Source organism: Thamnophis elegans, chromosome 1 (assembly GCF_009769535.1).
Source record: "Thamnophis elegans isolate rThaEle1 chromosome 1, rThaEle1.pri, whole genome shotgun sequence".
In the NCBI taxonomy this organism is placed as follows: Eukaryota; Metazoa; Chordata; class Lepidosauria; order Squamata; family Colubridae; genus Thamnophis; species Thamnophis elegans.
The window spans coordinates 13,558,038-13,580,723 of record NC_045541.1 but is presented as its reverse complement, the minus strand read 5'-3'; the positions used below and the strand labels follow the sequence as shown (position 1 = coordinate 13,580,723).

General features: G+C 41.7%; 1 protein-coding gene across 1 annotated transcript in view; it reads right to left on the bottom strand.

The window, feature by feature from the left end:
• Positions 1 to 21,201, bottom strand: part of TMEFF2 (transmembrane protein with EGF like and two follistatin like domains 2) — a 325,649-nt gene extending 304,448 nt beyond the window's left edge. Inside the window, exons 1-2 of the mRNA XM_032225080.1 lie at positions 20,653 to 21,201; positions 18,455 to 18,564 (exon numbers count right to left, since the gene is read on the bottom strand). Coding sequence (XP_032080971.1) covers positions 18,455 to 18,564; positions 20,653 to 20,827 — 285 coding nt within the window. The 5' untranslated portion in view covers positions 20,828 to 21,201. The remainder of the gene's footprint in view (positions 1 to 18,454; positions 18,565 to 20,652) is intronic.
• Between the last annotated feature and the right edge of the window lie 1,485 nt (positions 21,202 to 22,686).

The following is a 22,686-nucleotide window of genomic DNA, read 5'->3' as shown; positions in this document are numbered from 1 at the left end:
CCAAAATATAACTCAATTTTTTGGGATGGTACTACTAGTATTTCTGGAGTTATGGCAATAATTGAGCCCAAAATTTATGTTGCTAAGTGTTTGTTAAGTGAGTTTTGCCTCGTTTTATGAATTGTTTTTTGCTACAGTTAAGTGAATCATTGCATTTGTTAAGTTAGAACATGGTTGTTAAGTGAATCTGGATTCCACATTGACTTTACTGTCAGAAGGTTGCAAAAGCTGATCTCATGGACACTCCAACCATCATAAATCTGAACCAATTTCCAAACATCTGGATTTTGATCATGTGCCCATGGGGATACTGCAATGGTCATAAGTGTGAAAAATGGCCATAAGTCACTTTTTTCAGCTCCAACTTCAAACAGTCACTAAATGAACTATTGTAAGTCGAGGACTACCGTACAACTAATTTGCCAACTAAATGTAGGATGAAATGAAGCTACCATATTTGTGCTGCAAAAATGACAACTGGATGGAAGCCAACTGATTGTCCTGGCCACAGATGCTTCAAGTCATTTCTCCATCACAGTTTTGACCAATTTGAAAATCCTTTGGTGGGCAGAGGACTGACTGTCAAAAAGGTATCTGCATATTGGCTGTTTTAATTTAATTAGTGGGGAAAACATGTACCTTTTTAATTTAAAAAGTGAGGGAAATACATAAACCATCAAGTTTCAACCCATTTATATGATCCAAGGTATTACCATATATTTCAGAGTATAAGATGATCTGAAGTATAAGACGCACCTAGCTTTTGGGGAGGAAAACAAGAAAAAAAAATCTGCCTCTGCCTCCCAGCAATTTGCCTCCTTGCAGCAAACAGCATGTTTCAGTTTCAATTTCAGCACAGCCTGATTAGCACAAGCAGCTGATTGTCAGTTGGATCAGCCTCCCGACGATCAGCTGTTTCGGGCTGCAGGGATTGCCATATCCTATTGCCACCTCCACGCGCCCCGTTTTCAGCCTGCACATGCCCCGTTTTTGGCCTCCGCATGCCCCATTTTCTGCCCATTCTGGGCAATCCCTGCAGCCTGAAACAGCTGATGGTCAGGAGGCAGCTGCTTGTGCTAATCAAGCTGTGCTGAAGCTGAAACTGAAACAGGCTGTTTGCTGCAAGGAGGCAAATTGCTGAGAGGCAGAGGCCAGAAAGTGGGAGCCGGCAAGTGGGCAGGACTATATTCAGTGTATAAAATGCACCCAAATGTTCACCTTCTTTTAGGGGGGGGGGAGTGAGTCTTATACTCTGAAAAATATGGTATTCTTGCTCCAAATACTCTCCCAAATCTCTTGCCCTGCTGCTTTGAAACAAAATGGTTTTTTGAGCCAAGAAATCAGTATAGTATTAACAAGAACAATCAACACACAACTACATACAATCCAAAGACCAATTGCTCTGAGCTCCTCTGTAATATGTGATAAGCTTCCAATGGTCTTTCCTGGGCAACCTTAGAACTTAGAATAAAAAAAAAAGAAAGAAATGAAAGAAACCAAACATCCACCTCCTCAAAAAAAACCTGCCATTTTACAAAAAAAACAAAAAACAAAACCCCAACCCAAAATGCCTGCATACATTGCAAAGTGGAATTTTATTTGAAAGCTTCAGCGCCAGGCTTCATCCAGCATCTATGCAAAGCTTCCAACAGAGCTGGAAGGTAAATTGGCAAAATTTACTAACACAATTAACACAGTCTCTAGGAATCTGATATATTCAGGCAGTGATCAAATCTTAATCAGAAATATGTCTTAACAGCCTTGCCTGTGATTGTTTATATGAATACGTAGCAGTGGTGCAATCTATCAAACGTGCAACTTCTTCAGCACCCGAAGGCATGTGCTTACCGCTGCCTTCCTCCAGCAAACATGAGTTTTTCAGGAATTTCAATTAGGACAGACTGCTTAAAATGACAGGGAACGTACTTTGCCTCTTCCTTATTTGTAGGCTTTCCAGTTTGTGTATGATGTTGATACAAGTGCCTATAGTTTTGCCACCAGCTATAATTTTAAAATCAGGAGGAAGGGAAAGATTCCAATGAATTGCAAGGCCACATTCGACTCCATGACTCCATGAGATGAGCAGTTTCCTGCAAAGTGTCTCAAACTGAAAAAAAGGAGCCGAGTAGAAAGGTATTTGTGGATGGTTGGATGGTGTCCATGACCCTTCCTTGTATCCCTAATCTAGTGTTAGATGAGGAAGACGCAACAGCAGGTTGAAGTAAGATTGCTCACCTGGCTACTGTACGCAGAGAGGAATCAGTGCCCCAACCCTTATGGTTTTCATATCAGCGCCCCAACCCTTACGGCTTATCAAGTAAATAGTCCCTAGTGATTATCAAAAGTAAAAGATTCAACAATACAGGTAGTTTCAATGACTGCTTAATGATTGGTCATTTTGCAAGTGCTTGAAATTACCCCTCAATAGTCACTTACTACTTGATTTTCAAGATTTGACTTACACACACACACACACACACACAGCAGTCACATGATCACATTCTGGTCACTTGGCAATTGACTCACACTAACTGACATCTCCAGCATTCGGCAATCGTATAACCAGACTTTTGGACATTTTTTCCCCCGTTTCCAGTATTTATTTCTGGTTTCCAGCAAAAACTGCACATTGGGTATAATTGATTTGTTTAACAGCTGTGGAATTTGCTTAACGATTGCTGTATATTCTTTTTTTTAAAAAAATATTTTTAAACAAGCACAAATGGACAGAACAAAAAAACAAAAAAAAAACATTAAAACCATCTTCCATTACAAATTATAGAAAGTGTGTCAGTTGGTTACGAAATTTCTATGCATCTTTTCCACAGTCATCACTTACAATTCATATCAAATTGCATATTTTTAAATCAAATATATTTGTATATATTATTATTATTATTGTACCTCAACCTTCATTTGACTATGATTGTTTTTATATCCTTTTATATGAAATATTCTAAATTTAAAGCAAAACTATACAATGGCATTCCATTAGATCCTCCTAAAATCATCCAATAACATTACATCTTTATAACATGTTCTAAATAAAAATTGGTTATATTTAATAATAAACCTTTTAAACCTCCTCTCACAGTCTCCATTTGTAGTTTATATAAAATTTCATATTATCAAACTAATATACATACATACATACATACATACATACATACATACATATATATATATATATATATATATATATATATATATATATGCATTATCATTATTAATCATTTATTTGACTATAACTATTATCACTTCATTTTATACATAATACTCTAAATTTAACTAAGTTTAACTTAATTTTTATTATACATTTTCATTACATCAGCCTGTATCTTTCCAGTAATAGTGCAGTCTTATGTCTCTTGCCATTTGTAGCATTAATATTTTGATTACTTTCTTGGTAAGTCTTGTATGGACTTCTCTTCACAACTTGTTGTTCATTTCGTATCTTATGAAAACTCGAAATCCTCCATCTGCTCCTTCCATCAGCTTGTCTTTGGTTACTACTGGTGCTTATGTCAAGATTTCTCTCCTTATCTCCATCAATTTTTCTCTCTTTTGTTCTTCTATACTGAGGTAGAATTTCAGTCCTTCTCCCCTTTCCAAATTCTGCTCTTGCCATTTCCAACCACGCTCAATTTGCTGTCAGCATCCACAATTTTCTTATCTCTTTTATCATTTTTTCTTCAATTTTTAGAACTCTGTCCTCCACTTTCTTCATTTGATAAACATCCTCAATTTTTCATCAAATTTTTCTGTTTTGTGTTCTATTTTCTCCAATGTCTTCTCAATTTTCTCTGTTACTACTAATAATTTTTGAATTTCAAACATAATCATTTGCAATGTTAACATTTCTTTTTCCTGTTGCACCATTCTTCCAATTTGTAAACACTGCCACTATAGCATTCCAGGCTTTTTGTTAGATTTCAAGTAAGCTTATTATAATCTTTCAAGTCAAGGCTTTGTCTTCCCTCTAATCCAGTTGCTGATAAAACTCTCAAAGATCACCTTTGTAAACAACCTGTGTTCTTCCTATTATCGCTCTCAGTAAACAAGCTGAAAAGCCTTGAAGTGTCAAATGATCAAAGAGAGAGAAAAAACAATGTTTCCAAGCCTCCAGCCTCTAAGTGGCAGTGTTACTTCTTTTCTCTCTGTTATTAAAGTCCTCTTTGTATTCCTCTTTATATTTTCTTTATGTTCCAAACTTAAAGAAAAAAGATTCTTAAATGGAGAGAAAAAACAATCCAATCAAGAATTGTAAAAAAAAGAGAAAAATTTTAATCCATAGGTATAAAAAAGAATAAAAAATAGAAGAAAAACTAATTGATTCAGTTTTAAAAATAGGAAACATTTGCAAAAAATCCATAAAAATAAAAATAAAAAAGATAACACACTAAGTTTAATTTTGCTGCTTGTTCTCTTCTGTCTTCAATTTTAATTTAGCGTTATTTTTTGGGGGGGGGTAGTCTCTTTTCTAATAATAAAGTTTCCTCACCAATTTGACACACTTTCTCTTTCTGTTTTCTTTCCGTTCTGGAAGTGTCCCAACTTCTGCAGCTTCAATGGCTGCATTTCTGTCATTGGAAATAAGAGCTTCTCCTGGATCAATAAGGGACTTTGCGGTGTCTCTGAGATCAGCAGGATGTACTCTTCTCTATCACCATCTCTATGGGACAGTTTAGGTCCAAAAGGACCATCCAGCGGCAGAAATATGACTGCGATATTGGAGCTACAAGACTGCATGTCGTGTCGTCACGACATCAGATCCTCCTCTCCAATGACTGCTGTATATTCTTAATGAATTCCTGCAAAAAAAGTTTATAAAATTGGGCATAGTCATTAAAAGGGGCAGGTGCCCCATTTAATAGGCACCATGACTTAACACTGTAATTCCTGGCTCATAAGTTGAAGACTAGCTGTATACTTCTAATACACGAACTTGCTTACAAAGTTCCATGTTTTTCAGAATATAAGAAGCACTTCCCACCCTCACACACACAAGTGGGTGGAAATGTCTGTGCATCTTGTACAGCGAATATTGCAGTGGGCAGGAGGGGGGTTGGTACGGTGCTGATCAGTTGTTCTAGAACAGGCTGCGGCAGCAGTGGCAAGTGGGCTGCAGTGGTAGTGAAGGGGCTGCGGCAGCGGTGGCGAAGGGGTCGCAACAGCAGTGGCAAATGGCGGCGGCAAGCAGGCCATATGAATATCGGATGGATGTTGTGAGGCAGAGGCAGATTTTTTTCTTGTTTTCCTCCCCAAAAGCTAGGTGTGTCTTATAGTCCGGAGCGACTTATAGTCTGAAAAATATGGTAGCTGGTTTGGGCAATTAACCACTGGTTGCTTGTTTGCAGAAAAGAGAAGACACTATGGCAAAAATTCTGCACAGTACTGAATATCAGGAAGTAAAGGCTCATATTTCAGGCCAAATCATTACAAATATTAGTGAGAGTAATTCATCGTGTCATTTAAAAAGAAGATGGTTCAAGGACAGGCATGAATTTGTTACCAAGGACCACAGTAAGTAGAGACCGATGATACAAAGGGGATAGTGCCATGTCAGATGTGGATTTGTTTCCAGCCTGAAGTTAATTCGGAAATTCTCTGCAACAAGAATAAGCCACCAAAAACTACATTATGTTATGCTCATCTTAATTAATGATGCCAGGTTCTATTTTATTTTAATTATTTAATTAGTCAATGCGTTCTATTCTCTTCCTTTCTATGCAGGTCTAATAGCATCCTCTCTGTGTATGGATGGATGTATAAACATACAGTATATATTTAGAGATACATACTAGATTAAATAATAGAGTAATTATTTGCCATGAAATATCCTCATTTTCAGATTTGTATTTTATCCTGAATCTGTAAAATGCTTCCTCTTTGGCACATGTTGAAGCTCCAGGCCAGCCTAAGTCAAACAAAGTTTATGGATCTTTCACAGATCTGTATGCTCCATAAAGAAAAGTATCATATATCTGACTCTTACTAGAGCCATTGTTTCTCTCGGTCATGTGCATCTCATATGATATTCACTCACTCGCTAATTACAAGGTTTAATATGTCCCTCTGACCCTCGTGCAGTAAGAGTTCATGTGCTCCATAGCCCACATGGAGAAGCTTGAAATATGAATTTCACTCTTGAGAGAATTTAAATAGCATCCATTATTTCCCTTTAGTCATATGTATCTCACATGACAGCTTTTTTTAAACCAGATTTATATTTTTTAACTCTGCAGGATAATGAGTAGCAATAATAAAAAAAAAATGATGTAGAAGTAGCAGAAAACCTGAAATGTCTAATGTACATTTAAGATGCTCCTGGGAGACATTGGTGCCTATAGAGTTCTCCCTTTGGTGCTCACTACATTTCTTCCCTTATCTGTCAATGTTTAAAGGACACTTTTAATATGAGAAAAATAAATGAGGACCTGGCATCTTTATCTCCAATTACGTTTTGGAGAGCAGATAGGAACTCTCAGGTGGGTAGGAAGGGATGGTTTGAGGACTACAACTAGTACTTTGTTTGGGAAGATGCTAATCTTTTCCAGCGACAAGGAAACATGATAAATTGGGGGCAGTTGACAATTTCCTGGTAGCTTTGGGAGGTAAGGGTTGCTGGCTGGGTACAACGTCACCAGTTTGTTCTTTTTGGTAAATAGATACTTGATTTCATGCACCCACACACCTAACTTGACAATATATAAAAAGTGCTCTGTCTTTAGTCACAACAGAGGTAATTAGACAATGGTAGTACCATCTCTGGCACTGATCTTCTAAAATTATTGGCTTGGCTCCAACTCTGATATTGTTCTACTTTACAATCACTTTAATTCCTGGGCACATGGTCAGAATGGCAATTCACTTAAGACCACTTTTGACCTTTGTTCTGTGCTTAATTCTATCTGTATTCTCATCCAGCAGATATTTCTCTCCCTGCTGGTTTCTACAAATGTCTCCAGCTGGAGAAATAAGAGGTAAGGACTAAAGCATCCCCTCCCCACTCTTATCTTCCTGCATGCAGTAATTGGCCTTTCCAAGCATGACCTATGCTTTAAAACCAGGCTTCTACAGACTTTAACTAGCTATGCTTATCTTGGCTATCATGACTTTCTTTGGGTTATCCAAATAATTTGGCTTCCTCTTGGAATGACAAAGCCAGACTACAGATGGTGTAAAGGTCTAGAAGAAATGGGAAAGTATTAAGAATGAATCCCCTAATGAGGACATAGGACTGCTCTCTGCAAGAAGAAATAATGCCTGCTGTTTTTGAAACAGATGTGTAATAAGCGTGCTCAGTAGAGAAATAGAAGTCCCTCACCGTGAGTATCTGGTGGGTGCCTGGTGCTCTTTTGTTTGCAGAGTTCTCAAATAATATGGATGAGTTTCTGGAGACAAAGTGTCTTCCTGAAATAAATCAGAATGCATTCGCGCAACTCCAAATGATTTGATCTGAACTTGCCCTTTGAGAAAATGGATGTTCTTTTATTTTTCCACTCTTCTGCTTAATACTACCAATACACTTTGCAGTGTAAAGAAGACCTGGAGCTTCAGGCAGTACCTGTTTCTGCTACAGCAAAGGTTTTTGACATTTTCTTTGGGGAAATGATAACTTTTCGTTCAATGCATGAACACAATACACTCAGCAAGGGAGAGGGGGATGGAGGTTTGCTACAAAGGTTGGGGTTAGGGTTAAGGTAAGCTGGCCTTACTATTAAGTTGAGTAGGATGACTAAATAAGCAGTGGATGCTGGAAGACACACGGGCCAAGGAACTTTATCCATTCATTTTATCCACCATCCCATCAGTAGTGGTGAAACAAGATTCAATTGTTACTCTTGTCCAATTCTGAGATGAAGGACATTTTGAGTTTCATCCTAGGCTACACAACGTTTTGACTCATATTTTATATCATTTATTTATTAGGTATTATAATCTTGCCTTTATTACTTTAAGAGTAACTCAGAGGGGCAAACATGCCTAATATTCCTATTTTCCTCAAAGCAACCTTGTGATGAATTGGGCCGGCCCAACTGGTTGTAAGGTGGAACTAGAATTCACAGTTTCTTGATTTCTAGGCCAGCATTTTAATGAGAACACCAAGCTGCTTCTATTTATTTTGCTAAATCTTATGATGCATACACAGTGATCATTACTTAAATAATTATCATGGAGAAATTCCAGAAGAGTTGTGTTTCTTTGTTGCAGAAAAGCTAAAGTCAAAATGTCTTTAAAAAATGTCTTAAAGATTAACTTTTTAAAAAATCAACATCCACCATTTAAATGTTCTTTATAAGGCACACAGGAGGTTATTTTCAGTTTAAAATTGTATTGTTCACCATTCTGAATGTGGTGAAGGTTGTGTTAGGGTATTATAAATATTGTGGCTAAACTGGCGTAGAGTGAGGTTATTCGCACTATCGTTGGATATGCAATTTAGCTCTATGAATGGGATAAAATATCTACCATCTGTGGTTTTCCGGATGGTGTAGAAAATCAAAAGATTTTATTTCCTTGACCCAATTTTGGGAAGCCAAATCAGTGCCATTATCAAAACTAAGCAAATGCAAATCTGGGATTCCTCTCTTTGACATACTAATGCTTGAATTGATGTCACAAATCTTTGCCTTCAATAAATCTTCCATTGCAGAGGTGGAATTCAGCAGGTTCTGACCAGTACTGGAGAACCAGAAGTGGAAATTTTGAGTAGCTTGGAGAACCGATAAATAACACCTCTGACCCATCTATTCCCTGCCTCCCAAGTCCCAGCTAATCAGGAGGGAATGGGGATTTTGCAATAACCTTCCCCTGCCATGCCTACAAGCCATGCCCACATAACCAGTAGTACAAAAATGTGAATTCCACCACTGCTCCACTGATATCATTCTCTTAACTGCTAAATTACCTACCCTGAGCAATAAATGAAATAACACGCTCCATGTGATGGGTGCCTACTGATGGTGCTGTGCTACCTTGCCAATATGACAATGCTCAGACACATTCCTGATTTTGCATGTCCTGCATGAGTCTTAGATTGATTGCCTGAATAATATATAGTAGTTTGTGAAATTGATATTAGAAGCTTGATGTTAAGAATTGGGAGGGTGGGGGTTTCCTACAGACACAGTTGAAAGAGAAAGGAAAAAGAGGAGCCAGAAGTGAGACATATTGTTCCAAGCAATTGATATGGGAAGGGAAATAAAAAAAGCCTATGGTAGTCCTCAACTTACAACTATAATTGGCATCAGAATTTCTGTTGCTAAGCAAGGAGGTTGTTAAGTGATTTGCTCCTGATTTAACAACCTTTTTCTTAAGTGAATTGCTGCAGTTGTTAAGTGAATCATGTCATTAAGCAAACCTAGTTTCCCCTATTGACTTTACTTGTCAGAAGATGGCTGAGAAGGCTGCTTATGGCAATCACATGACCCTATGATTTTCATAACCATTGTAAATACATGCTGGTTACCAACTGAATTTTAATCACGTGAAGATGCTGCAATGACAATAAGTGTGAGCCCTGGTCATGAGTCCATTTTTGCAGTGCTGCTGTAACTTTGAATGGTTGCTAAGTTGTAAGTTGAGGACAATCTATATTCAAATTGGCAAACAAAACCGCCTATCACCACAATCTGATCTGTTCTCCTTCTCTCTGCCATCTTCCCATGTTTCCTGATCCTAGCTGCACTTAGGGAAGAGAAAGAGGTTTGCTAGGACTGCCCCATGTAATGTCAGACATGAGATTCTTCAAATTTCCAATTGATTGTCTAGACCTAGTGACCCAATAGCCAGATAGAGCTTCCTGTTTCACTCGTACTCAGCCAATTCTGACTGGTTCTGGTGAACTGGTAGCAGAAATTTTGTGTAGTTCATAGAACTGGCAAATACCACCTCTGGTTGGCCATGCCCCCATCTATTTGCTGCCTCCCGAGTTCCAGCTGATTGGCTGGGTCTTCTTTTGTTGCCCTGCACAGGAGAATGGAGCTGAAAAGCAGATTAGTGGAGTGGGGAGGGAATTGGGGATTTTTTGTATCCTTCCCTAGGAGTGGGGAGGGAATAGGATTTTGCAGTATCCTTGCGATGCCCACCAAGCCATGCCCACCAAGCTATGCCCACCAAGCCATGCCCACAGAATCGGTAGTAAAAAAAAATTAATCCCACCACTGGCTGGAGGAGAAGAGTTCATTTCCAACATATTTTCTGGACTTGATACTTAATGAAGACAGAATTGAAAAAAAAGTGTCATTTCTCTCCCCAACCTAAATTTAAATTTAAAAATTTAAAAAGACACTAAAATCTAGAGCCAATGTAAACTCTCAGAGCGACCACAATCGTGGATGCTACTATTATTCTCATTCCAAAAGTTGTTACCAGAGTAAAATGCTTAATACACCATTAGAGGCCAATTAATAAATGTGTAAGAGGTAAATGTAAGAATGCTTACTAATTCAGTTCACACTGAACTAAATCAAATGTTAATTTTTCTCATGGGTTTTCTTGGTCCTATAATCCTGCTTCTATTTTGAAACACAGGCATAGTCACTTACTCAAAGTTCAAGTCGGGCCTTTGCCCCTATCTGAAAAACTTGCACTTCCCTCTCATTCTTGACTTTGTGGGATTTATAGGACACTTGTTGCAACTATCTATTAAAATTAATTGAAGAAGTTCAGTTTATAGTACGTATCTACATCGATTCCAGCCAGCTCATTGTAGGGTTTCTAACATCAATTATTGATCCTTGCTTCTGGATCTTCCCAAGAAGCTTAATTTGCAGGCATATGTAACCAAATAAATAATAATAATAACTGTATCCGGTAATGAGGTTTGAAACCCTAATTTCTCCAGATCATGCTACTGCTAACGTATTCATTTTGGTTCTTGCTCTTTTCCCATAGAAGCTCCATCACAATTACCATTCAAAGGCAGGTTAGGTTAAGAAATTTCAACTTGTACATGATTGTCCACAGAGCTCTGAAAATAAGTGATGATTTCAGCCTAGATCTTCTAACTCCAAACAAAATACCTAGTTGGCAAGGAAAGACATATCTACCTTAACCCCATGCCTTCGAGAAAGTCTTTTAAAAAAGCAGAAGTCTTTTGATGAAACTTTTAATGCATGCCATAAATACTATCCTTTGTAGATTGTTGGAGATCCAACACGCACACAAGCAATCCACCAACTGCAGGGGGTGTCGAGCTCTCATTTGTGCCACCTCATTTTATGATGCTCAAATTTAACGGGAAAATGGTTGATTCTCAATGGCACTGTCATGCCCCTGTCGGAGTCTGAAACTGCATGAGAAGATGATCTGGAACAAAAGCCGACAGTGATCTAGAGGGCAGCTCCATTGGCCTTGGAGGAAAATGGGAAAGGGCAGAGTCAGTCCTGGCAAGGCTTTTCAGGATTAGAAAGGATTGCAGACAGGGAGGAACAGGAGAGACAGCATTCAGGCGAAGAGCAAGGACCACTCCCTCCTGATCCTAGAGCCCAGAGAGGAGAGAGAAGGTGAGACCAACGCAGACTGAGCCAGCTACGAGGAAGGAGAATACTCCACCACCCCCTTCACAAGGCACACCTGGGGACGAGCTGTAAGGAGGTGCCAGTGGGAGGGACATTTGTCGGGAACAAGCATTGAATCTGTGGAGCCTTGTGTGCACTTGCCAATGCCTGGAGATTACTGTGCTCTGTCTCATGGGGCTTGTCCAGATTGCCTGCTCCTCTGAACTTCCTGCTCTGGTTACTGTTTGGCTAACCTGGCTTACTGGACTACTCACAGCCAGAGGCGTGACCCGACAAATGTGCGCATGACAAAACCGTGCCAACAAAACCGTGGCGCTAAAACCATGATGTCATCAACACGCTGACAACAGCACGCCGACAACAGCGCGCTGACAGAAGATTTAAGTTAAGGTAAGGGTTAGGGTCAGGGTCAGGTTTAGGGTTAGGTATAGGGTTAGGTTTAGGGTTAGGTTTAGAGCGTGCTTCTGTTGGCGCGCTGTTGCCGGTGTGCTTCAGCGCTCCTTTGTCGGTGCGGTTTAAAACTCACGGTTTTGTCACCACGGTTTCGTCGGGTGCGCTTTTGTCGGGCTCCCTTTTGTCGGTGAACCGCCAGAGGCTGCTGAAAGTACGTGTGAGAGCTTTGCTCCAAGACTTGTAGTAAACGTGGGGATGTTTGGGGGCAAAGTTGGAGCAATAAAGGGGAGTTAGACCTTTCCCTGGCTGTGTTGTTTTCATGCCACACGCCGGGTCATCACTGGCACAGTGCACCAGCTTTTTCCCAAATGCCTCCAGTTCTACTTCTAAATTCAACTGCTAGAAAATATACCGCCTCGGAACCAGTGGAACCTACTGCCAATAACAGTGCTGTTCTGCAAAACAGTGTCCCAAAGAAGTTAAGTTCCAAAATTAAAGAAACCCAAGTAAACACCATCCTCCATCAGTGATTCAATTGTGTAATTGAACAACAACAACAACAAAGTCCTCCTTGCAAAGAAACTTAAAAAGAGATGCTACTGAAACGTCTCTATGGAAAATGCTCCTCAATTGAATGTCAGAAATTACAACGGAACTTTCCATTTAAAAACGTCTATGTCGAAGAAATGTACATGTCAAAGAACCCTCTGAGTTTTTGGTAAAACGACTCACAGAATACTCCCATGTCATATGAAAGACTAGAAGCATACTTTTTTTTTCTTACATTTTTAAAATAAGCCTAAAGAAAAATCAGCAGTCCTACTGATTCAAGATGGTATAATTGACAGGATTATTAGCAATCTGCCTATCCTTACCTGTAGTAGAAGCAGCAGCAGCACAGTGTGATTGTGCTTTGCAGCTTTTTAAACATTCCCATTTACCCATGAGCCTAGAGTGACATTGTAGGAAATTAATAATTAGACGTAGCCGCTAGTTGTGACTCGTAACATTGACCAGGGTTACGATTTTAAAAGAGCGAGCCAAGGCAAATAACACTAGCCTGATTTAAGATGATTTAAATTGTGTGACCATTCTTGAAAACATGCCTTGTATTGCCAACACAGATGATATACCTTGAGCACCAAAGTGGAACCAAGGTCTTAAAAGATTACATAATAAGTCTACTAGGACAACTAGCCCTAATAAACTAGTTGTCCTAATAAATTTACACTCATGCTACTAAGCTTATTAGGACAACTAGTTTATTAGGGCTAGTTGTCCTAGTAGACTTATTATGTAATAGCATAATCTCATATGAGCATAAAAAAGTAGCAAAAAAATATTTAGCATTCATTTTTAAACAAACAAAGCTAATTTAACCTTCAAGACAAATATATGCGACAAAATATAATTATATTTCAGACAATACCAACTTAAGCTCAATGGGGACCCAAAAGCTAATGTTAGAAGAAAACTACATAAAAAAAATTATGTTAGGGAAAAATTGCATTCAAAAAGGGTATATTCTAGTTGGCGGGATCCAGGAGAAGGGCCTTCACTGGTGTAGCTCCAGCTCTTTGGAACATCTTTCCCCTGAGATGAAATTGGATGCCACCCTCCAAATTTTCTGCAAAAACCTGAAGTCATGATTGGCTTGGGGCACCAATGGGAGACTAGCACACTGTAGTTGGTTGAGCAAGTAATAGCAGTATATTCTACTCCCTTTCTCCCCATCTTTAGTTACTCACAACTTGTATTTTACTGCAAATTCAATGTGATTGTATACATATACATACATATGCATATGGAGAGAGAGAGAGAGAAAGACAGAGAGAGCGACAGACAGACAGAGAGAGAGACAGACAGAGAGAGAGAGAGAGATGGGAGGGAGAGATGGAGAAGGGGGTGATTTTACTCTAGTCATTGCCAACTATAGGGGGCAGTGCTCATCTTCATTTAAAGGCCATTGAGACAGCGCTGCCCAAAGCCATTTCCGCAGTCAAGTGGCCAGCATGACATCATTGTTACCTTCCCACCGAAGTGGTACCTATTTATCTACTTGCATTTTCATGGTTTCAAACTGCTAGGTTGGCAGGAGCTGGGGCGAGAACAAGAGCTCATCTTGTCACATGGCACTCAGGTATTGAACCTGGGCTGCTGACTTTCCACCTGACAAGCCCAGCATCTTAACCACTGAGCCACCGCACCACCCAGATAAACAGAAAGGCAAACCTACAGATAGAGACAGATAGACAGATGGACAGATACAGATAGATAGACAGATAGATGCTGTAAGCTGCCCAGAGTTGCTTTGCAGAGAGATGGACACCAAGCAAATTTAATAAATATAAATAAATATTGTAGAAAACATGTATTTTTGCCACAGATATCTTGGTGTGTCTGCTTACAAACACACAGTAGATGTCTAATATAAATCTAATTGAACTGAATCTGACAATATATACATTCAATAAATTTCATAATTCATATATTTAAAAGGAATATCAGGTTGGTGGGGAAATTGAGCTGAAAACCCTTTAAGACTGAATCCATGAATGAGATGACACAGATCCAAGATGTTGATTGCCCATTTATAGATAGGCCTGCCATATTTCTTCAAAAGGGCTATCTGCCATTTGCTCAGGCTAAGGGATTTTGAAAATTTTATTTCCTTGGATGGAAAAAAAAAAACAATGACAACAAGCCAAAAGGAGGGGTGTTGCCATGGCTTTGCACTGATTTTAGGAAGAAATGTTTGGCACAGCCTTTCAAGATTCTTGCTTAATGGTTACCTTCAATCAGGAGACTGACTGAAGGTATCTTTCTTAAGGTAGATTCCAAAAAAGCAAGCATAGCAGACTTCAGCCAAATATTATTCAGAAGTCAGATCCCAGCAGTATCATTTCCTTCCGATTTACCAGCATTAACTTGCCATTCAGTCTTGGGGCTTACTGGCATAGCAGTCAAATGGACTACAGTTACTCTCATATGTATGTGTGTGAAATAATATAAAGGGGTTATATACGGTATATCTATCTATCTATCTATCTATCTATCTATCTATCTATCTATCTATCTATCTATCTATTGAATTGAATTGAATTGAATTGAATTGAATTTATTATATTTCTATGCCGCCCTTTTCCCCGAAGGGGACTCAGGGCGGCTCACAACCCAAGTCAATTGGGGGAGGGGGGTACAAATAAGGGAAAAAAAGAACACGAACAAAAACAATACCACAATTTAAAACACTCAACAACCATACCATTCGAGGGGGGACAGAAAACTCATTAGCCCCAGGCCTGTCGGAACAGCCAGGTTTTAAGGGCTTTGCGGAAGGCCTGTGGTGAGGGTTCGAATCTCATCTATCTATCTATCTATCTATCTATCTATCTATCTATCTATCTATCTATCTCATCTATCTATCTATCTATCTATCTATCTATCTCATCTATCTATCTATCTATCTATCTATCTATCTATCTATCTATCTATCTATCTCATCTATCTATCTAATCTATCTCTTCACAGGTTCAAACAATCTCCCGTACCACCCAAGAAAGTGAGGTTCTAGGTGACGGAATAAACAGGCTGAAGACCGAGATGCAATTGAAGAGATGGCAAAGCCTACCTCTCAATTCCCCCCAAATAGTGCTAGCAAGAAAAGAGAACATGTATTCCTTATCTACTCTCTCTTTTTACTTTTCACTTTCGCTATTCCCTCCCCAATATTAGATTGAGATCATACCGCAGGATGGGATGTCTCTGATGTCCTGGTTTCTACCATCTATGCAAGCAAGGTGTGATGGAACAATTAATCTCTTTGTGCAAGCAAAATGTTCATCATGCTTTGCTTCCTAGTACCACATGGAAAAAAAAATAAAGCACAAGAAGACTCCTTAGGGTTCAGCTGTAAAATTTGGTGTTGTGTTGGAGGTGAATCCAGGCACTAGATGATCAACCTTTAAATGTGGTCCCAGGTGTTGTGTCTGAATCTGCAGCAATGGGCAAACAGACCTGTTCTTCCTCAGAAAAGCATGGTCAGATCATTATTGAGATTAAAAGCACAATGACAAGCTTTTTCTGTTGGCAACCCTACCTGGAACATGTTTTTTTTACCATAGTGGGGACTCATGACAGCTAGTACATTTCTGGGTTAGGAGAAATGGTTTCCAAGTCAAATGGTACGGAGCTTTTAGGAGGACTTGAATTTCTAGGGATTCTGGGCTTAGAAAATAACCCTACGTTCAATTCTTGCAGAGGTTCTGTATTAACTGGATTCTGCATAACTGAACCCGGGTAATGTTGTGTGACTTGAATGTATAATCATTTATCATTTATTACTTAGCAGGGTTTGTCCTTCTGAGTTAGTAGAATTTGGAATGAGTTGTTTTAGCATGAGAACGAAAGGTTCAATAGACTCCAGATACACCCAGCAGCCCTTTCTGTTCTTTGGGAAATAGCTTCTGCTATTATGAAAGCCCCTGTTTCAGTCCACTGTGTTCCCTAAATTTAAACCAATTGTGAAGCCCAACTGGAGCCAGGCAGGAGGAAGTCAGTGTGCTCTGAGCTTGCTTTGAGTTTGCTACCGTTGATGCTGAATTTGCTGCCACTCCCCATCAGGCAGTGATACAAGGACAAAGCATTAAATCAATGCCTTGGAAGAAGAAGCAACTTCCAAGGAACTCAAGGAAGAGGTTCGTTTGAGACTTACAGAGAATACCTTTGGTTCAATCCTCTTTTGGCAAGAGTTTGGGTCTGGAAATATGACACTTGAATGTAGTGTTATGTATAGGCTTAGTGATAACATAAATATAAATGCAACGTGCACAGCATGGCTTTAGCAAGCATTATGTAATCCTAATACCTAATTTAAAGATTGATTAGGCACTGGCTATGAAATGCCATGCATGCTTAGAGAATCCTTATTCAATTAAAGGCTTATCACATATGGCTGCTACTACTATACTATTAGATGCTAAACTAGTGATTTTTGCAACTGTGATTATTTTCATGGAATCTGAGAGGAAGTAAGGCTATAAAAGGACAACCTCCCATTCCCCCCACCCCTTTACTAGGATGTCTTTACTTCTAAAGGATGCTTCTGATAGAGTTTCGGTACACAATGAAATATGCAAAGGAAAGCAATCTGAAAATACTACCCAATGTTTCTATTCTCTTTTTGTCCACTTGTAAACATCTATTTCATTCAACATATTAGAGAAAATATATTCACTGAGAAAGCGAAAGAACAAAAAAATGGGCTTTAAAAGGTAAGATACAGAGGAGTAAACAAGGAATTTACAAATGGCATAAAGATTATACTTTTCCAGTATATTAATTGACTTAGAATAACTAAGTATATCATATGGTATTAAAGGTCTAAAAATGACTATTAAGCTCTATGGAAACCATAAATATTCTAAATACAGTCAGCACAGTACAAATCATAAAATTAAATAAATTAAAAGTGAATGCTTTTTTTCCCCATGCTAAAAGTCTATTCTAATTTACAACTTCTATAAATTAAAACAAAGACCTTATGCAATCAAAGAAAACAAAATGTGGCATAAATTTATGTGGCTGGAGTCTGGGAATGACACTCAATTTGAATGAAATTCTGTTTGGGGGGGGGGGTTCCTTTTGAGATATGAACTTCCAATGTTCGCAGAAGAAAATGTAATAATTTATCTGCGCAGAAATATAGTATTATTTATATTTCTTGATGTTCCATTAAAATCTGAATTTAAGCTACTCCTCTGGGGGAAACTGTGCTGATTTCAGTCATGCATTTAGGGCAGAGAAACTGATTGTAATAAGCCATTTTAAGAAGAATTCTGTGAAAGAAATGCAGCTTGCTGAAATCAATGGGACTTATTTCCAAGTAATGTTTACTTCTAAGTGCCAGTTTAACGCAGCACCAGTTCCTACATTTCACTTAACTAAGAATAGCTTTGCCTTCGCCTTCCCAGATTGACACCTTCAGGTTTATTAACACATAGGAAGTTTTGTTTCCGACAATGTGGACTCCACCCTTAAAATCAGTAGAAACCGATCCAAGTGATATTTATACTCTCTTGGATTTGGAATTGACAACCGAGTCCAGCCAACCAAGATACGCTTCTCTCTTGGGAGGAATAGAACAACCTTCTTCCCAATATTTGAGCTGATATTCATACAGACCTTCTCAACCCATCATATCAGTATATGGCCTGCTCAATCTTTAACTGAAGATCTGCCTGATCAGGAGAATGGAGAATGAGCAGAGCAACTGATTTTATAAAGGCCACCCCAGTTCAAGCTTACATCCCCCACAAGCATCTAACTCTAAGGAAGCATTGGAGGAACAACATCTTCATTTTCCCAGATAGTCTATCTTCTTGACACCAGTTGGCCATCCGGCCAGCTCTTTAACCTTGCAAACCAGCCTTTCTCCCTGACTTTTTTCCATGCAGAGAGAGTGATGGCTTGTAAAGCAAGATTCCTGATTTGTATTCTCATTAGTGAATTACTGAACGAGAGATCAATCTTCTTACCTTGAACTGACAGACGCAAGTCACGGTATCACCAATCCTTAAGCACTCCCCGTCAAATTTGCAAGTATTGGTGTCACAGAGAAAGAGATCATTTTCTCTGTCATCGTAACCTCAAACAGAAGAGAAAAATGCTGTCAGCTTCAGTCTGGCAAAGGAAGGGGAATAAGGCAATTGCCCTTTTTTTAAAGCACCTAGCACAACAGTCCTTGTGGAAGAAGCATATGCTATTTTCTCATACGCACTTTGTCCAGCATCCTTTCTCTCCAAAGGAGTTTTGCTATTCCGGCATACTCACCTTGCTGCTGCCACCTCACCTTTTTCTCTGGGAGGAGATTCTGGTTTCTCAAAAACCAAGCATTTGTGCTTGTAAAGCAACACATTTCCTGCCCCTCCTAACAGCTTTCCTGTCCCTAAGTCTAAAATGGGAATTTCTTCAACGCTGCTCTAGTAATAAAGATAAACCAGCTGCATGGTTTTTGTGATAGGCTGCCTGGTTCCAATGAAGACTGATCACCTCCAGGTTAATAGGAGGGAGGGAGCAGATTTTGCTAAGAGCTGCCGAAAAAGCCTTTCCTCCAGTTCTGATAGGCAGGTTAACAGATCTGGCTAGAGAGTCAGCTCACAAATGCCCAGTCAGTTGTCAGAGCTCAGCTAGTTGCCATCCTATTTCTGAGGGTGTGTAGCAAGGGATTAAACAAAACAGCCATTTTTCAGGCTCCGAATCTAGCATTCACATGATCCTTATGTTCTAAGGTTGTGGAGTTCGGCTAGGTTTTAAAAATGAAAACATTACCTCTAGGGCAGAGGCAACATTGCTCTGAATATCTTAGGTAGTGGAGGCACAGCCTCCACCAAACCATGCCGTTCCTGTAATGTATCTGAAGTAGTTTGGGGAATACTTTTAACATGACAGAACAATACCCACCAGGCTAAATCCTACAGATGCTGCAAAATGACGGAGATATGAAGCTTTGGGTTTCTTTGACTTAATCAAATGAAGCCAATAAAAATGAGGAAACTGCAGTGCTGACCAAACAATGTGTTCAGCAAGTATTGTCCCCACCTTCTGTACACAGAGAGAAAAGATCTGCTTTTGCTTCAGATTCAGAGTTTAACACTTTTTATGGGGGGGGCGGGGAGGAGAGAGAGAAGCTGCATTTTCCTAGTGGCTTGCCATTTTTCTCACAGTGCATGATGCCGTTGTAAATGGGTCCTTACATAAGGAATATAGAGATTTTCACTGGAAGGTAAAACACTTCCAGAAACATTTGGAAGTCAAGCTCCTGTGGGAAGCATGATAGCACAGCTGTTCACATTCCAGACAGAAGGACAATTAACCTTTTAGGGATGAGCCTGATCATCGGAAAAGACAACTGATAGGGAGAGGTAATAATAACTCTCTGGTTCTGCCTCTTCCTTATTCAATTAGTGTGTTTCATTTGGAGGGTGCCTGGAAAACCACTTTGAGCAGGAATGAAACTGACCAGAGAAATCAAGCAAAGGAAGCCTGCTTAATGGCAGCTTTCAGAAACAGTAGGCAGCTTTGGACCCAACACATTGCTTTTCTTCTTGGGAATAAAGTCTTTCCTCCAATTTAACTCCTTTCCAGAAAGCACCTCATGTTTTAAAGTTAAGAGAGAAAGAGGAAGAGGGTGGGAAGGAAAGAACTCGGGGTCATCCCAAAGAACTAAAAATCCCCGGGAAAATGCCCAAAGCCACAAGGCAGGTGGAAATGAGCTTTCTGGACTTGCTAGTTCCTGATAAGCAAGTCAAAAGACCGTCCCTTTTAAATGCTGCTTTTTATTTCTTGCTTGCTTGCTCTAACTTTGAAGAACGGGCAAGCGTCCTAAGAATCATTTGACAAGATCCACCCTTTGCCGGCAGGTCAGTTTGCATTCAGACAGCACAAGCCTTGCCAGCTTCAACATCCAAAGTCAATCTCGAACAGAGGCAATTCAAGGCGGGATGGAAGTAGCAAGAAAAGAAGAAGAACACGAAGCAGCTCGTTAGTTTGTCTCCCGGGTTCCCGGGGCATTTCCAAACAGCCCCGCGGTGGGCCGCTTTTCAAGAAGCGCATCCATCCCACCCCTCGAAACCCCTCTTCCTCTTTCGCCCGTCCGGGGGAAAAAAAGGGGGGGATACCTCTGCTTGCAAAGGGAGAGGCTCCGTTTCTGCCCCACGTTCCCGCCCAAGCTTACCGGAGCAATTCCAGCCGGTCGGCGTTTGGCAGTCACTTAAGGAGGTAGGGAAGGCTGCAAGTTTGTCCGGCCGGGCGACGATGAGCAGCGTCACCGGCAGAAGCAACCAGCAAAAGCAATCGCAAAGTGTCCAGCTGCTGCACTGGCGAGCTGCGGAAGATTCCCACAACACCATGACTTCTGGAGTCAACTCTAGAGCGGTCGCGAGAGGGAAGCTTCCCAAAGCAGGTCGGTCTCGGACAGGCGGGCAGAAAGAGGCGTCGGGGGCGGCTTAGCATCCCGGGGGCCCCAGCCAACAGCAAGCTAGGAAGCAGCAGCACCCAAGTCCTAGCATGGTGAAGAGGAAGAGGATCCTGAGAGTTTCGGCAGAGATATCCAGGGGCCTAGCCCAGCCCGGGGAGTGGCAGGAGCAAGGGGGGCCAAGAAGGAGGAGGAGAGCCAGGAGGCTGAAGCAGCCGCTGCCATAAGGGGTCGGGCTGGGCTGAGCTGGAGAAAAGAGCGTCAAGGCGCTTCGCAGCCAAGCCGCCGCCGCCGCCGCTGCTGCCTCCTCTCCTGCTCTGCCGCCCGCATCCCTCTGGCGTTGGGAAAGCAGCAGGTCCTCTCAGCCCGCCGGGGTCACGTGGCGCAGGCAGAGCCGGCCCTGATTGGACGAGCGGGATGCAGGTCCCTGAGAAGGAGGGGGGGGAGGGAGGCAGGGTGGCGGCGGCAGCAGCAGCAAAAGCAGCAGCAGCAGCTGGAACGAGAGATGCTGATGCTAACGTTGGCTCGGCTGGGTCCTCTCTCTGGGAGGCGCACCGGGGAAGCTCGGGGGCGGCAACACCCTACCCCGCCCCGTGAGTTGCTGGGGCTCAGCCTGCAAGCGGCGGGTGAGTGGGAGAAGCCGCTTCCTTCCCCAGACGGATGAATTGATTCGCAGCAAAGACGCGGGCGTCGGGGATCTCGGACTGGGCGACGTCTTCTGCACGAAGGAACCCCCTCGCTCTCCTCGTCCCCTGCCCGGGAAGAGCCGCCAGCTGGATCTAAGGCGCGGTGCTTCGTCGGCGGCCCCTCTAAAACCTTGCATCCTTCCAGGGCGGAGGCGCTTTCGCGGCGCGGCGTCCGCCCCGCCGCCGCCGCCCGCTTTCCCAAGCCCTCCCGTAGACTGAGAGCGCAGAGACGCGCCGCTCATTGAGCCGAGGTCCCAGCCAGGCGCACCACAGGCGTGTGAAAGTTGAAGCGCGGTCACTACGCATGTGCGAGCGCTGGAGGTCCGCGAGCGCGCGCGCGCGCCTATGTCTGTCTGTGTGTGTCTGAATGAGTGAAGCGTGTGTTGTGCATGTGCGCGAAGAAGAAGCGGCGGCGGCGGCTGTATTTGCCACAGGCGGCGGAGGTAACGATCCGTAAATGAGACCCGTACGCACGGACGGAGGGAGGGGCGAGGGAAGAGTCGTGGAAGACGCTAAGGCCCCGTTTGCACGGTTGTTCGAGGCGCCTGAAAGTCTTCGCGAGTATGTTTCTTTCCATAAGTGACGGGGCAGAAAACTGGGCTGCAGCGCGTTTCGCGGCTGGCAACACCCAAGCTGAAGCGCGGGGGCTTCTCCGCCCGAGGTTTGAAAGTTCGTCGCGACGACCCAAGGAGCGCCGTTTACTCGTCGAGGCTGTGGAAGTGGGAAGGGAAGAAGAAAAGATGGAGGAGTGAGAAGAGAAACCAGAGGAGAGAGAGAGCAACGGCCAACAATTTCATCCGCTCTCCCGAAGAACGAACTATCGGCCGCTGGGGGCGTGGAGCACTGCCGCAGGCGCCGTCCGCGCCAATTCACCAGGAGTGCCGTCCTCCCTGGTTCGGTTCCAGGGCTTGGAGCCACACCCTGGCCAGGTCTACCTCAAGTCGACGGCCGGAGTGTCACCACGCGGGATCCCCCGTCTTTCCTCCCACCCGTCCGGACCGGGCTGCATGCAAGGCCGGTGTTTTTGACTCTCAAAAACGCGTGTATCCTGCTGTGGGAAATGTACATATTTATTGAGAAAAAAGACGAAGAAGACGACAGAATAATT